Consider the following 14,451-nt stretch of genomic DNA (forward strand, 5'->3'; position numbering starts at 1 on the left):
AATATGGGTATTTTTATGCTTCGTCAAAATCTGAATGTCAAATATTGAGATACAAGCAAGCTACATACATGTAGTTTGAAGTTCTTTGTTTTGTTAATTTTTGCTCGAGTTTTGTAAATGTTTACAAATGTGTTTTATTGGCATAAGATTCAATGAAATGTTCATTCTTCCACTAATTATATTATTTATGAACATATTTAATCAGTTTTTCTTGCTCGTCACGAGTCATTTTGCCAAAGTAATGGTGAAACATTTGTAAACAAATTTGAATAAAAGTTATATAACAATGAATTCTTACCTCTGTGTCTCTCTTATAACTTGACATCTAACATTCAAATATTGGTAAATCGTTTAAAATGCAGAAGAAGACCATTTAATGCATTAAAAAAAAATAAATTAATATTTGAATCTCAATTCATGTCTAAGTCCCTTTAAGGGGGCTAGATAGTCATGGTAGCTAATTTTAGACTGTATTAATCTCCTTTAGATGAAGAGCTCCATAAAAAGATAGGTACATTTTTGTATAAAGAAAAACTATTATAATTTCAAATCTAAAATACTGTATACAATGTGGGAGGGGGGGGGGGAGTATTCGCTTCTATTTTAGTTTTGCCCCTCTCGCCCTCGTTGTCACGGGCTTGTATAAAACTTGTCGAATTACAATGCCTCAAACTATCTCTTTTATAGAAAACCGTGTCTGGGCGAATTTAAGACGGTGCAAAACTGTTTGCAAAAGTAGAACGGCTATAATTACAAAATCGAAGCGAAAATAACCTTGTATACAGTATTTGCATGGATTTTTGTGTCCTAATAAATAGTTTTTAGCCAAATTACAAATTTTTAGGTAGACCTAATGTTAATTTTTTGACCAACCAACTCCCGCAATATCGGATGATATAATCTTTTAAGAACTTTCACTCACCATCTTATAGAATAAATCTAGTTCAGTTTTTAATACAACATCGATATTCTGTGTGAAAAAGCACGTCTATTTCACGTGATAATAAAACAATGTCAACTTTTGATCATATGATAAGTAAGTTGCCCTGTCATTACTCATTAACAAATGATCAAATTTCAAATGCTCCTACGCATGCTTCGTGTTTCAGACAGAAAAAAATGTTTTTGATAACATTATTCTTTTTCTATAAAATGCATCGCTGTTTTATCGGAAAATAATTATGCAAATTGTTCAAGCAGACTAAATAGATTTGGTTTTATAACACGGCAATAGAAATATTGAGAAAGAGTGTAATTTTGCAAAGTCTGATAAGGTTGTAGACAGTCGAAAGGTAAAACCTTACCACCCACGTCCCCCGAGCTTTCCTTCGCTAATGATTCTTTATCACAAATGATTTGTATCTACCGTTGACAATTCGCCATGGGTGACGGGCGCCGACCTTTCAAGATGTCCGCAAATGACCCCCTCTCTTCCTCCACCTTAGTACGTAAATCAACAAGTAAGCAAAATAGTGTTGCTGAATTTTCACCTATTCACGTTATCACCTAATAATTAAGGATCTGACAAATCTTACAATCTATACAAACAAAAATTTAAAGTATACTATTTATTTTGTTTTTTGAAAGTTTTGTTATTTGGTCTTTCTTAGGGAAAAAAAAAACGAGGCAAATATGCTCACTTTAGATAAAAGTTTTCATGTATATTTGTATTTCTTACTTAATCTTTTTTATAATAACATTGGAAATTCAAATCTTCATTTAACAAAAAGACATTACTGTGTATATTAAGAAGTTTTTAAGCCAATGAAAAATTACCAAAAAAAGTTTTGCAGTTTTTTTTCAATACACTTATACAGAAATAGCATATTTCAATAGGTGGAACAACATTCAGATGTTGTTTTCCGATGGGCCGACGCTTTGCCCACTATTTCGACATTTCATATTATTTAACACAACATGCCGTGTTAGTTTTTAAAATATTTGGAGTAGTTGCTCTTTAAATATTGACGTCACATTTATGTGTCTAAAGCAGAACGAAATTGCACCGTCGAGATTTGCTCAAATCTCTGCAAAGGAAAGAAAGAAAACGTTTAAAATTAAATAGCAACAAAACATTGTTAGTAAATATGGTGAAGCAAAGATTTTAAAAGAGTATTTAAAAGGTGAGGTTGAGAATGTTGAAGATTTTAAATGAGTTTATTTGGGCAATATGTAAGGTAACCTGTAGTCTTGTATAGAACATGAGTTTGCGAGGATCATCGCTTTTTGTGAATAAATGTGTCACTTAATAGTCCTTGGAAAAACAAGATATATGTTTGGTTTACAACTGACTTTTCTATTTTTCGATTTATTTCAATGTTAAATCCCCCCTCCCCCATTGTGGCCCAATGCTTCCCCGGGTTCTAATTTGAACATCTAGCCATATGGTTTTTCTGAAGAAGATTTTAAAAAAGTAAACCTTTCTCCATTTATTTTTATGAAAAAAATTAGAAATCTCATTATTACTCCATATGACTTCGGGTATTTTGGTTTAAACAAACTTGAATGTACGCTATAACTGCCCGATGAAGCTTCCACACAAGTTAATTTTTTTTTTAAAATGCCAACAACTTTTCACTTAAATATCAAATGACCTCTCCTTGAAAAAGGGTTTGTCCCTTTATTTTGACACATTTGAATCCCTTTCACCTTAGAATTATTAAGAAATTGGCCCAGCGGTTCTGGAAAAGAAATCGAAAATATAAAGGGTTTAAAGAGAGACAGACAAACAGACGGACGTTGGACAAAAGGTGATTAGAAAAACTCACCTTAGCTCAAAGCTCAAATTGTTTGCCATATTATGCAAGCAATTTTACTAATGTGAGCTTCGAATAAAACTTATATATAGTTATCAAAATGGACTAAAAAAAAAAGAACATTTTAATTCAATATAACTAACTCGAACTTTGAAAACATTTTTGATGCAAAATATTTACAGGTGAACTGTACTATACAACAGATGAACTGACAAAAGGTAAGTGGTCAGAAAAAAGCCCACTGAATGGATGAACAATGTCAGTATGCTTATATGATTTCACATTTTTTTTTGCAGCTTTGTACAAAGTAGAGTTTTAAAATGGATTCCACATACATTTTTAACAATGTGAGAACCCTCAAATGACCTCTATGCAGCGGTAATTTGAGTCATAACCCTTATGAATTCTTAGAGCATTATTCCATTTAAAGTTTTAAGTAATAAAACTGCAACTGTCAAATTATGAAATATACTACGTAACACTTGACAATCATGTGAATTATTTTGACCTTAAGATTAGAATTAAATAAAGTATTTAAAAATTACAATTCCCCACTTAAAAAAATCAATGCGATTTATATTTAACACACCTTTTTGTGTTTAAATTTTTTTGTAGATTAAGATGGCGCATATGCTTTGTTGGAGTTATTCCAGATAAACTCAAAATATACCTCGTAATGTAAAATTATTTTCCCAACGAATAATTTTTTTCTATTAGATTGTAAGAAAGGCTAACAAAATGACAGACAACAAGTAATCAGAAAAACTCACTAGACAGTTAGTAATCAAAAAGCTCACTAGACAATAAGTAATAAAGAAACTCACTAGACATTAAGTGATGCATAAAAGCTCCCTTGAGGTAACATGTCGAGTGAGCTAACAAAGTATACATATTTTAACATTATATAAACAATTATTCATTAAGTAAAATTGATAAATGATTTAAAACGAAATCATCTAACTTAACCACTGAATTAAAAAAAAAAGAAATGTTGAGTTACATTTGACAGGAATCATGACATACAGGCAGCAAAAATGAAAACAGTGTTATTAATCGCGCGTTCGGTTCCGACATTTCGACCGTCCGATCAATGCATTCTGGGCGACCTTCGTGACTTCTTAACCCCTGCTATGGCCAGCGGTCAATCAGATCGATAAAGGTATCAAATCACGTGATCTACAACTCTCTTACTATCGTTGTGCAGACTTAATGAAATATCTGGATGCCAGCCAGCGATTGCAACCCAAAGCTACTGACAAAAAAAAAAGACTCCAAACATATCGTAGTGAATACTTCTTGTAAGGAATCAATCAGTTCTTGCAGTTAACCTATACAGGGGACGGTTTTCGAAAGCATTTTCATAAAACTTTTCTATCATATTTTTATTATCCATAGGTTCTTTTCTGTGGTTTCCAGCAAACCTCTATTTTCGAGAGCCTTTTCATTAAAAAATCCACAACATTGGTTTGGTTAGTTATGATACCTCGTAAAAAGTGCTTTTAAATGTTTTTATGATAATTTCGGTAGCTATAATCTGTCATTTTTATTTTTAAAAAATGTGATGACGTTAGTGAAAAAGTCATGTGATGATTTTATTGTTGCTGCTCAATATGTGTTACATCAAAGAAACAATTATGAGGTACGAACTCATAAAACAAATTTCTTCTATAAAATTTCCTTGCAAAATTTATCTCTTTTAGACAACGAATAGAAATACGTAAAAACAAAACAAATAAAGATGAGACACACTCTGAAAATAAAACTTGATAAATATTCTTCGTGAGAATGTTAGTCATTTTGTATACACCCCTTTTTTCTTCGGCATATAATCGTTAAAAATGAACCAAATCACACGCGTGCGCAAATAGCCTGTCTGCGACCGTTAAAGTCTAGATCTCCTAGATTGTGATATAAAAGGTTGATTGCTTTTACGCCATAGACACAACAAATATGAAGTAAAAAACAGAGGAAAGGGGATAAATTCATTGCAGAATTGGGAGCATTGTGACGGCTTACTAACCCCTTTGCGTCAGACCTATCAATATTTGTCTGTTTGGTTTTTAACAATTAAATCCAGACTTTTGAAAAAAACCCAGTCAACAACAGATCTGGCAGGAATGGGATTTCCCTGTAAAAATATCAATGTAAATAATAATAATATTTAAAAAATCGTCGGTATTTCAGATAAATTTTAAGGATTGTTATAGAAAATTGGTGTTTACTTGTTGAGGAGCAATGATAGGAACTGCTATGTTTTTGTACCAATAGAGATGCCATTCAAATATGATTGATGCGTCATTCTTTTTTTTGAACACATAAAAATTTGCCGAAATAACTATAACGTAAGAAGAAAAACGAAGATATGACGTTTTCAATGTATGATTTTCCAAATTTTTGTCGCTTCAAATAGCATTTAATAACGTCTAATATAATTAGAATTAAAACAAAACCAGTGTAACTTTCATCTGGTCCTCAGCAAAACACCTTTGATTTTGATTTTCAAGATATCAGAAAATGAAGTAGTTAACAATTCAAAAGTGCAAGAAGTCTTATCTTGAAAAGAGTGTCTGCACTTTAACATGTTAGCAGATGTGTCTGCATAGAAAACAAAACAAGTGCTCTAAACAACTGTAATTATAATTATACGATTAATTCTAATCTATATTTGATATTGATTGAAACAATGATGATTACAAATAACGAGACGTATGTTTTTTTTTTTAGAATATTTTTGAGATACGTATTTATTTGACCGTCTATACTGCAATATAAATGCATTATAACGAATAAAGATATTATTTTAATAATAATTATAACATTTATCTTTTACTATACTAGTAGTTAATGACACTATAATTTTTGACGATTTAACCTTTTACTAAATTTGAGTTTATATTTCCAAGGTGAGCTATATCATATGATTTAAATATTGATTTCACAAGGCGAAGTAAACTAATCCCGATATATGCTCAAATATCTAATCACTTATTATTGCCGTGTAATTGATGTGTTGTTTTTAACACCTACGTTGCTTTCCAATGTCAAGTTCAGTAGCACCAGACGCCCCCCATCATCGCCTGCCAAGGTCATATCTCCCCCAAAACAAACCAGACGATGCAATACGTCTTCATTGACTAGTACTCTTAAGGCGTGCAAAAAAGGCGGGAACAATTCATTAACATATAACCTTTCACCCTTAACACCTCTAGGTATGATATAGAGGCGGGTAAGAACAATGTTCCATTTGAGATTTGAGCGGCAGTGTTGAATGTACATTGTGAGACAATTCAGCAAACTCGACAATTACTGACATTTCATTAACAGCTACTGGGCTAATAGTGGACGACCTTCAAAGTTGCTGACACCTAGTCTAAATGTGAAACTGCTTGACATAGAACAAGAGTACCAGCAGGGACCATTCCCTTCTTTTCAAATCTGTTTTCCGTATCGTTTTCATCACCATGCTGTGCTTTTCCAGACAGATTAACTTTTTACTCGCGATGGCAGTGTGTTTCGCGACACTCCATGAGTTTGTGATAGGAACTACAACACCTGCTTCAACAGAATTAAGTGAGGACAGTTCAGATACAGCCACAATGACTCCGTTTATGACGAGAGATAGAATCTCGATTATGCACTACAGGTATAAAATGTGCGTGTCGTTTTATTTCCTTTTTTAGTTAGACTTGTAGTTAGTGATGGTTAAAGTAAAGATCAACTGATTTATCAGTTGACTGAATGTTGTGTTTTAGTCTCTCTTGAGAATAAATCACTCAAATTGAGACAAAAATGTTAAGGGAAATCCATACGTTATCTGACTCAAAAAGTAAAAAAAGGAAATTTTCTATGAATTTACGAAAAGTATAAATGTGTTTATACTGGTACTTTTATATAGCAGTATTGTTACTTCAAACTAACGTATGGGATTCTTGAATAAGATATTCATTGTCTTTTAAAACATTAAAACTAAGTGTAATCCCCCAAAAAAGTTATAAAAAACAAATAAATCAGTGTTTCAAAATTTTAAAACCAAAATATTTATATTTTATTAAATTTAATTTTTTTGTCAAAGTGATAAATTGAATAACTTAATAAAGCACAATGAATATTATATTGTAATTAATTTTGACTTCGTGATGCATGTCTTTGATATATTCTAATCTGTAATTTAAAACATTCTTTTTCTATATATTCTTTGATAAAGGTTTTGTCACATTAAACTTCGACTTTAACTTTGCCTATTTTATGTCATGACTGTATGCAATTGCTTTTAGTTTTTTTTTTAATATTGTTGCTATATACTTTATTGTGTTACTTACACATGAAATGTGTGCTGTGTTCTTAAACCTAAACTATCCCCTAACTATCATTTATACTGAATTTCTTCCACTCTCACATAAATATGCATATGATAATATGAATTAATTGAGCAATATAGTAAACTTTTCTAATAAAAGAAATGTATGGCTTTAAATAAGTAAAACATGTACATCATTACAGATTCTACATATTTGTGGTATATACATGTAAGCACCAAATGCCTCAGTATTCTTATGGACAAAAATAGATTTACAACAAAATTCAGCACCTGCGTAAGTTCACCAGTGCGCAATCGTTTACACCGTAGGAAACTGATCCATAGATAATTTTGACATTGTTTTGACCTAATTTTCACAGTGTGTTTTGACCTAATTTTCACAGTGAAAACAATCGGATTTGTGTTCCAATCCTGACCTGCCATAATTTTTGTGAATGTAACTTTCAAAAAACAGATCAAAATAGGTAAACATTTAGGACAGATATCTGTTAATGGTTTTTATCAGTGGAGTTAATTTATTAATTTCAAACTAAAATGTAAATCTTAAAAAAAAATCTATTTCATAAAATTAACAGAAAAAAACCTCAATTGAATTAATACATATTCTAATAGCTCTTCCAGTTTTTTCCCCTCTAAACCATTTAAATATAACACTTTTGTTCCTCTGTAATAAACGACTTGTACCTTAAAATACCTGAAACGTAATCTTAATCAAATCATAATAACAATTCGTTCTAAAACCCAAATTAAACGTCCCAAAAACTTACGGAGGCACAGCATCGTTTTCATGTTACAGAGAACGTGCTTACAGGAGACAGGAAATCCGGAACAAGGTCCTGGCGCACTTTGGATGGACTTCCGTTCCTCAGATCAGACCACGTGACCGGGAGATCATCAACATCACACTGGCCAACATCTCCTCAATACGAGTCACTGAGCAGCAGTGCTTTACAGCATCTTGTAAGTCAAAAGATACGATTAAAAGAAATAATCGCTACTCAGATTCAAAACAACGTACTTGGCATAACGTTTGGCATAACGAATGCATGCAGACAAGAGATCTCTTTTTAAAATTTGTGACGGAAACTGGTGGTGTTCTTTGTATCTACTCATAAAACTATAAAAAAAATCGTTTTTTAAACCGCAATTTTTTTTATTATTTTATCATATACAGTATATCCAAATATCGTTATTAAACAACCTTTTATATAAATTTGGAATATTTGTAGGTGAACTGCCTAACAGAATTGACGAGAACATGTGGAATGATTCCACGTCGGGGAGTTTGCGCGTTATATTTGATGTTCTTCCCTCAGACCAATCAACTAACCCTGAAATTGTCAACGCCACTTTGATGTTGCATCTTAAGGAGAGAGTTTGTAAGTAGTAAAATATTTTAGATCTATTGTTTAACAGTTATAATAATCCCCAACGTTCAAATCAAGCGGCTTTTCTTGCACATTTTCGTTATCCTGTCGTAATATGTCTCAGAGATCAGAGATTGATTAACATTACTCTTAAAACTTTTCACTTGTTTTAAGATAACAAATTCATCAATGAAAATAAACCTTAGGCGACTGTCTCTTTGAATAATGTTGAAATCATGTCCACAAAATATAAAAAAAAGTAAATTAAAAACGATATTTAGCATAACTTGACAAGGACGTATAATCAAAGTTTATCAAGTTAACATCCTTTAATTACCTTGGTATGTAATACATGCATTGAATTTTTTTTGAAGTGTGTAACTGTCCAGATGATGCAGATTTAGATAGGATTTCTATCAAGGTTCTCCAGTACCTGAAACCTCTTAGACGCCGAAGCAGAGCTAGAGGAAGATCTAATAGATTAAACGGTAAGTCACCCTCGTTTATAGCATTCAGTTTTGCTTCTTTTAAAGATAAAGAATTCAACAATATTTGCTGAACATTAAACTGTTTCTTAATGCATTAAAGGCTGATCCCCTCTTGTCTGCTGTAATTTATTTTCGAGCAACCGGGTCCAGGATCATAGAATATTTTAGTATTAAGTCAAATTTTCACTACATGTACTTGAATAATTAGATAATTAAAAAACAAAGATATTGACATTTTTAATGTTTGGATTGCAACAAGAAATATATTTCAAAATTTAATTCCATCCGATAATAAAACTTTTAAACAGTGTACAAATTCTGACGTTAATCCAAGACAGCTTCATAATCCTAGGACCTGAAGCGTTGCTCATCATTAAACATTGTATTAAATGTGACTATATGACTTGCCTGAGAATAGTCAATACAATGTTAGGATATAAGTTTTATTTAATACAAAGATAAACAGATCTGACGATAGTAGTGCTAGATTGGCAGTCAACGTTTTAAAAACGACCATGTAATACAAGGTAAATTTTTTGTACCAACCGTCTATCAAAAATTGTACCAACCGTCTATCAAAAATTATCAGATATAATTTGTTATTCATTCGCAGTTGTCCGCCAACGAGTTCTTTGGACGTCGATGGTTCCCTGGGTATCAAATACATGGGTATCAGTGCCTGTTCATCAGGCTGCAAACGACTGGATCGTCCTTAACCGAAGGAATCATGGGTTTGAAGTTCTTGTTTATGACCAGTACGACCAGCCTATTGATTCAAGTGTCGTATTTTCTGGAATAGAATGCCGACAGCAAGCAGGTTAGTTGCTTGAATGCCAAGATGAAACACCTAGATTTAAAGCTTCTTTTCACTTGTTTACTTAATTGTTCACACGTTGAAGGTAATAGATACTAGTAATCGATATCATTGAAAATTGTGATCAATAAAATAAAAGTTGTCAGAAATAATGGCACTTTTAGAACTTTTTAAAGGAGGACACATTCTAGTCAGAATGGATGAGATTTTAAATAACAATATATTCATGCAAAATATCATAATTTTTTCATATTAAAAAACATTCATGTTTCCCATTGTTTCTAGAATTAGATTGTATGGAAGCCTTCCTAGATCTGAACCCTCTCCTGAGAAACACAAGTCCCATACTTAGAGTGTTTAAATCTGAATCACCGTTCGTCAATCAGAGGAAAAAGAGAGAGGTACTTAATGAGTATTCACAACCGTCACCAGTACGTCCAGAAGGAACACAAAAGTAAACAATGGGTAAGTATTTTTGATGTAAAAAGGACTTTATGGTCGTGGAAATTGTAAGACTACATGTATATTGATATCTTCGAAAAGAGATCGTTATAAAGATAGCAAGAAATACTAAAAACTTAAAGAAAACATTATGTAATTATTTTTTACTTAATGAAACAAATCACATCTTAAAATTTAAGGTTGATCTGCAGGGTGATTCGATGATCACCTACCTCTTTAGTTGTTAATGCATGGTAATCTAAAATGTTTAGGGTACGTGCGTTACAACTGTAATCATCGTACTTTACCATTGTAAATACGTGTTGGACGTGCGCGTTTTTTCATACAGTTGTAAGGGTGAATTAATGTCAACAACTGATAAAACATGCTTTGCACCTTACGAATATTAAACCTTTTGAATTTTATTGCAATTTAAATTTAAATTGAACAAATATGATAAGAAAATTAATATTTTATATAATGAAATTATTAAAGAAAATTGAGCATGAAACGAGATATTTTACTAAAATTTAGTAAGAAATTAACATTTTCCGTTTGCTTCAGGTTTCCATAAAGCATAAACACCCAGAGACGAGATTGGAATTGTGACATGATTTGACAAAAAGATTTCAAACATTTTGGGGTCCTTAAGGTGCAATAAAATTCCTGGACATGTGAACTTTTGTGTAATGTCGTCAAATTTGCAGATCGCTATCTGACATTGCTTTCCAGCTTCTATCAATTTTGAGTTTGTTGGCATACAGTGAACAAGTTTTGGAATACTCTTTGGCTGTAAACTAAGTCTTTTATTATGATAAACCATTGCAAGGCAGCTAATGACATTTTAAGCAATAGCATTTAGATGAACATAAATTTTTAACTCTTACGTCAAAGTCGATTGCTTACTTACTACATAACAAGAATTACTTTCTTTTTATAATGCACGTCAAACGGTTAATCATATTAATGTACAGAGTTTTGTAAATAACGTTTATGGTGAATTCCGCTTATCATCAATACTGTCTGTTGAACAGAAAGTTTTCTGTATCAAAGTATCGTGTACTTAAATTATTCTACCTCATCCCATTACGTACATGAATTTGATGTATTTATTTTTAATGTTTGTTGATTCATTAAAACTATCGCTGATTGATTGCATTATGTATTTTGTTACTGCTTCATTAAAGTTCTTGTAATATCAACAATCAGAAACTTATGTGTTGTTTTTTTTCCGTTGAGAGATTAAACAAAATGAACAAGAGCTTCTATAGTCCATAACTCAAGAGCAATAACTCTTGATTTAAGCGGTATAATCAAGCATAGGTAGAACTCGGGCAATTTGATATTAGCTTGTTTTTTTTTCTGCAGAATGTTTTAATTTATCTTCATTAACAAGTAAAGTTAGTCAGTCTTTGTTTGAAAAATTGTCTACATTTCAAATTATTGAGAAATAAGATGTATTTGCACGAATGCTTGAGGAATATACATATTATCTTTTTGCAATTTTAATGGTCTAATAGAATATAATCGACAAAATTCTAGATTATATTGCACTTACATATAAAAACCTTTTTTTCTTAATTAATTAAAAAAGTAAAATTAAATTATTTTTCAAAAATTTATATTTTTGTTCATAAGTAAGATGTAGAAATCTAATACTTCAGCTAGAAAATGTTGTTGTTTAGTTCTCAGAAATGAAAAACAGAACTGCAATACAAATTGTACTGTTAACAATCACAAGTTTAAACGGTGTTGTTTAAGTTAATTTATTACTAAATCCTTAATTACTTATACACATATATTATACATATATATATATGTATTCATATATCTCCATTTAGTTTTTCGAACATTACTGAAAGAATCCACAATTTATATATGTACACTTACATAAACATGTAACATTATGACTGACGATAAAATTTGGATTGATCATTTAAAATATAACTTAAACATTGTAAACATAAATATATAAAGATAAAATTTGACGGAAATCATGAACATATCCTTTTAAGGAGGCTAAGAGGACAACAATGTAACCATCAGATCTGCATTAAACTTTAAACATTAAACATATTTGGCCGTATACCAACATTTAGTAAAGAAAAAATATATAAAAAAAATTTTCTTTAAAATTCATTATCTTCCTATATACATGTATTTACACAGAACTCCTCTTCTTTAAGAATAAGATTCAAGTAGTGGCCACGATCATTGAGTCCTCTTAATGTTCACTGGTTCTAAGCTATAGTGTAGGAATGCTTTCAATAGGTTTTCATTTCGGTTTTACTACCATTTCATAAATTATACAAATTTATAAATGATTAAACGATTTTATTTTGGTTGGAAATTACGTTGTTTATATGTCAAAGACCAGACCCTCTGACCTTAGGGACATACATTTTAAATTTTGGTAAGGCTTAAACTATAATGCACTCATATTACCTTATATATTCTCATAGTAAAGAGTATGATAATAAATTCATGATATATAAGTATATTATAAATAAGCTAAAAAAAAGCAATCGTTTAAGCACAAAAAACCGCACTACTAATGGACGAACTCGCAAAAGAAGTCCAGGGTCGAGATGGCATTCAAGAGCGTCTAGAGCTAGTTCAAGAACAAGCTAATGATACTGTTTATTCTGTAACTGAAATAAATAATTCACAAGAAATTATGTCCAGAGAGATTAGCCGCCTCAAAGACTATGTCATTAAACTAGAATTTAGGGTTAATGTACAAGAGAAACAAATTCTTGAATTAAAATCTCGTTCAATGGAAAATAATGTGATAATAAGTGGGCTCGATGAAAAACCAAACGAAAATCTGGCAAGCGCCGTAAGGGATGCTTTTATGCAGGAACTGGATCTAGGCGTGGAAGAAATTTATTCGTTCCATATTCTCAACCTTTTTAGACTGGGAGAAAAAGACCCTACGCACAAGAGAAAATATCCAAGACCCATCTGTATCCAGTTTGGATATAAAACTCACAAAGACAAAGTAATGAGTAGAGTGAGGGTCTTAAAAGAAAAGAAATCCCATATCCGATTGGCTGTCCAACAACCCGAAGAAATACGGGAAAAAAAGGAAACGTCTGTACGATATCCAAAAAAAAGTACTCAGCCAAAAATGTAGAAACAAAAATAAAAGGAGACAAACTGATTTTCACCAAAAGTGGAAACGTTTATCGGGACAAAACAGGAACTAGACCAACAGCCGAGGAAGTCATCTCAGGTGACCAGGTGAAGATAACGGTAAACAAGGGCAAACACATTGAAGACAACCAAAACCGGTTCGAGTCGCACGCCACGGCAGTGAATTCGTACAAACAGGTCAAAGAGTCGCTGATCGAAATACTCAGGCTGCCAACAATATCCAGCGCAAGTCACAATGTGTACGCCTACCGGTTCGCAGGCAGTGATGGTATGGTACATGAGGGTTCTGAAGATGACGGCGAGCATGGGGCGGGGAGAACTCTGCTTAGCGCCATGAACGACAACGGAATCCAGAACGCGCTGATTGTGGTCTCCAGATGGTTCGGAAACAAAATCGGTATGCGTCGCTTCACCCATATCGTTGATGCGGGTTTGAGCGCCGGGAAAAACACAAATCCGACCTAGCCAACATGTGTTGACGTTGAATGCAAGTGCGTAAGCACTGCTACATACATGTACTTACATGCGAGTTTTTCTCTTCGACATTCCGTTCACTGATGTAATCATATTTTACGTGCTTTGGATTTATTAATTAATTCTTCAACTGATTGAAATTGTATTTATCTATTCATATATATACTTTTTTTGTATTTATCTACATGTATTAATTTTCTGAAACATGTTTTTGATTTTTCAAAACATTCCGGAATTTAATGAGCTACTTTTTATGTACCCGTGAATTGATTAATTTACTCATAATAGAGATACTCATTTTTTGTATTTCCGAATTTACTAACCATGCTTCTGAAATTTTTTCTTCTTCTTTTTTTATAAACAAAATTACAGTCCGGAAATTTTTTGGTCTCTGGGCTTTAAAAAATCCTACAGCAAGGTGCCCTGTATAGAGACCCTACAATAATGTATGGAACCTGTATGATAGGGTCAACTGAGCACCCTGGCGCCGGAAATCGGTGTCAATATGGCCCCTTTTGAGACCGGATTCCGTCAGGGGACACCCGTACCCCCGAGAATCCAGTCTCGGCTAGATGGCACACCTCCTAGTTTGGGCGCTATGCGCCCTGTATAGAGACCCTACAATAATGTATGGAAG

The 14,451-nt window shown here is 32.2% G+C and overlaps 2 protein-coding genes across 5 annotated transcripts; both read left to right on the forward strand.

The window, feature by feature from the left end:
• The first annotated feature begins 5,902 nt into the window (after window positions 1-5,902).
• Window positions 5,903-11,396, forward strand: LOC128164341 (uncharacterized). 4 transcript variants are annotated; one of them, XM_052828132.1, is made up of 7 exons: window positions 5,903-6,408; window positions 7,871-8,034; window positions 8,304-8,453; window positions 8,816-8,929; window positions 9,543-9,746; window positions 10,029-10,208; window positions 10,749-11,396. In XM_052828132.1, the coding sequence occupies exons 1-6, from the start codon at window positions 6,218-6,220 to the stop codon at window positions 10,199-10,201; spliced, it is 996 nt and encodes a 331-aa protein (XP_052684092.1). In that variant the 5' UTR covers window positions 5,903-6,217; the 3' UTR covers window positions 10,202-10,208; window positions 10,749-11,396. The 4 variants fall into 4 exon arrangements, with proteins under 4 accessions (XP_052684092.1, XP_052684093.1, XP_052684094.1 ...); XM_052828133.1 differs by having other exon boundaries at window positions 5,904-6,399; XM_052828134.1 differs by having other exon boundaries at window positions 5,905-6,408; window positions 7,886-8,034.
• Window positions 11,397-12,841: 1,445 nt separating this feature from the next.
• LOC128164337 (uncharacterized) lies at window positions 12,842-13,974 on the forward strand. Its single transcript, XM_052828129.1, is given in 3 exon segments — window positions 12,842-13,266; window positions 13,268-13,294; window positions 13,296-13,974. Coding segments are annotated over 3 exon segments (942 nt in total). The 5' UTR covers window positions 12,842-12,861; the 3' UTR covers window positions 13,806-13,974.
• Window positions 13,975-14,451: the final 477 nt, after the last annotated feature.

Source organism: Crassostrea angulata, chromosome 9 (genome assembly GCF_025612915.1).
Source record: "Crassostrea angulata isolate pt1a10 chromosome 9, ASM2561291v2, whole genome shotgun sequence".
NCBI lineage: Eukaryota > Metazoa > Mollusca > Bivalvia > Ostreida > Ostreidae > Magallana > Magallana angulata.

Bases quoted from the DNA above. Each gene is read 5' to 3' on its own strand.
- LOC128164341 (XM_052828132.1), top strand. From the start codon at position 6,218: ATGCTGTGCTTTTCCAGACAGATTAACTTTTTACTCGCGATGGCAGTG. The intron at 6,409-7,870 runs GTGCGTGTCGTT...TTCATGTTACAG, and splicing joins ATGCACTACAGGTATAAAAT to AGAACGTGCTTACAGGAGAC. The intron at 8,454-8,815 runs GTAAGTAGTAAA...TTTTTTTTGAAG, and splicing joins GCATCTTAAGGAGAGAGTTT to TGTGTAACTGTCCAGATGAT.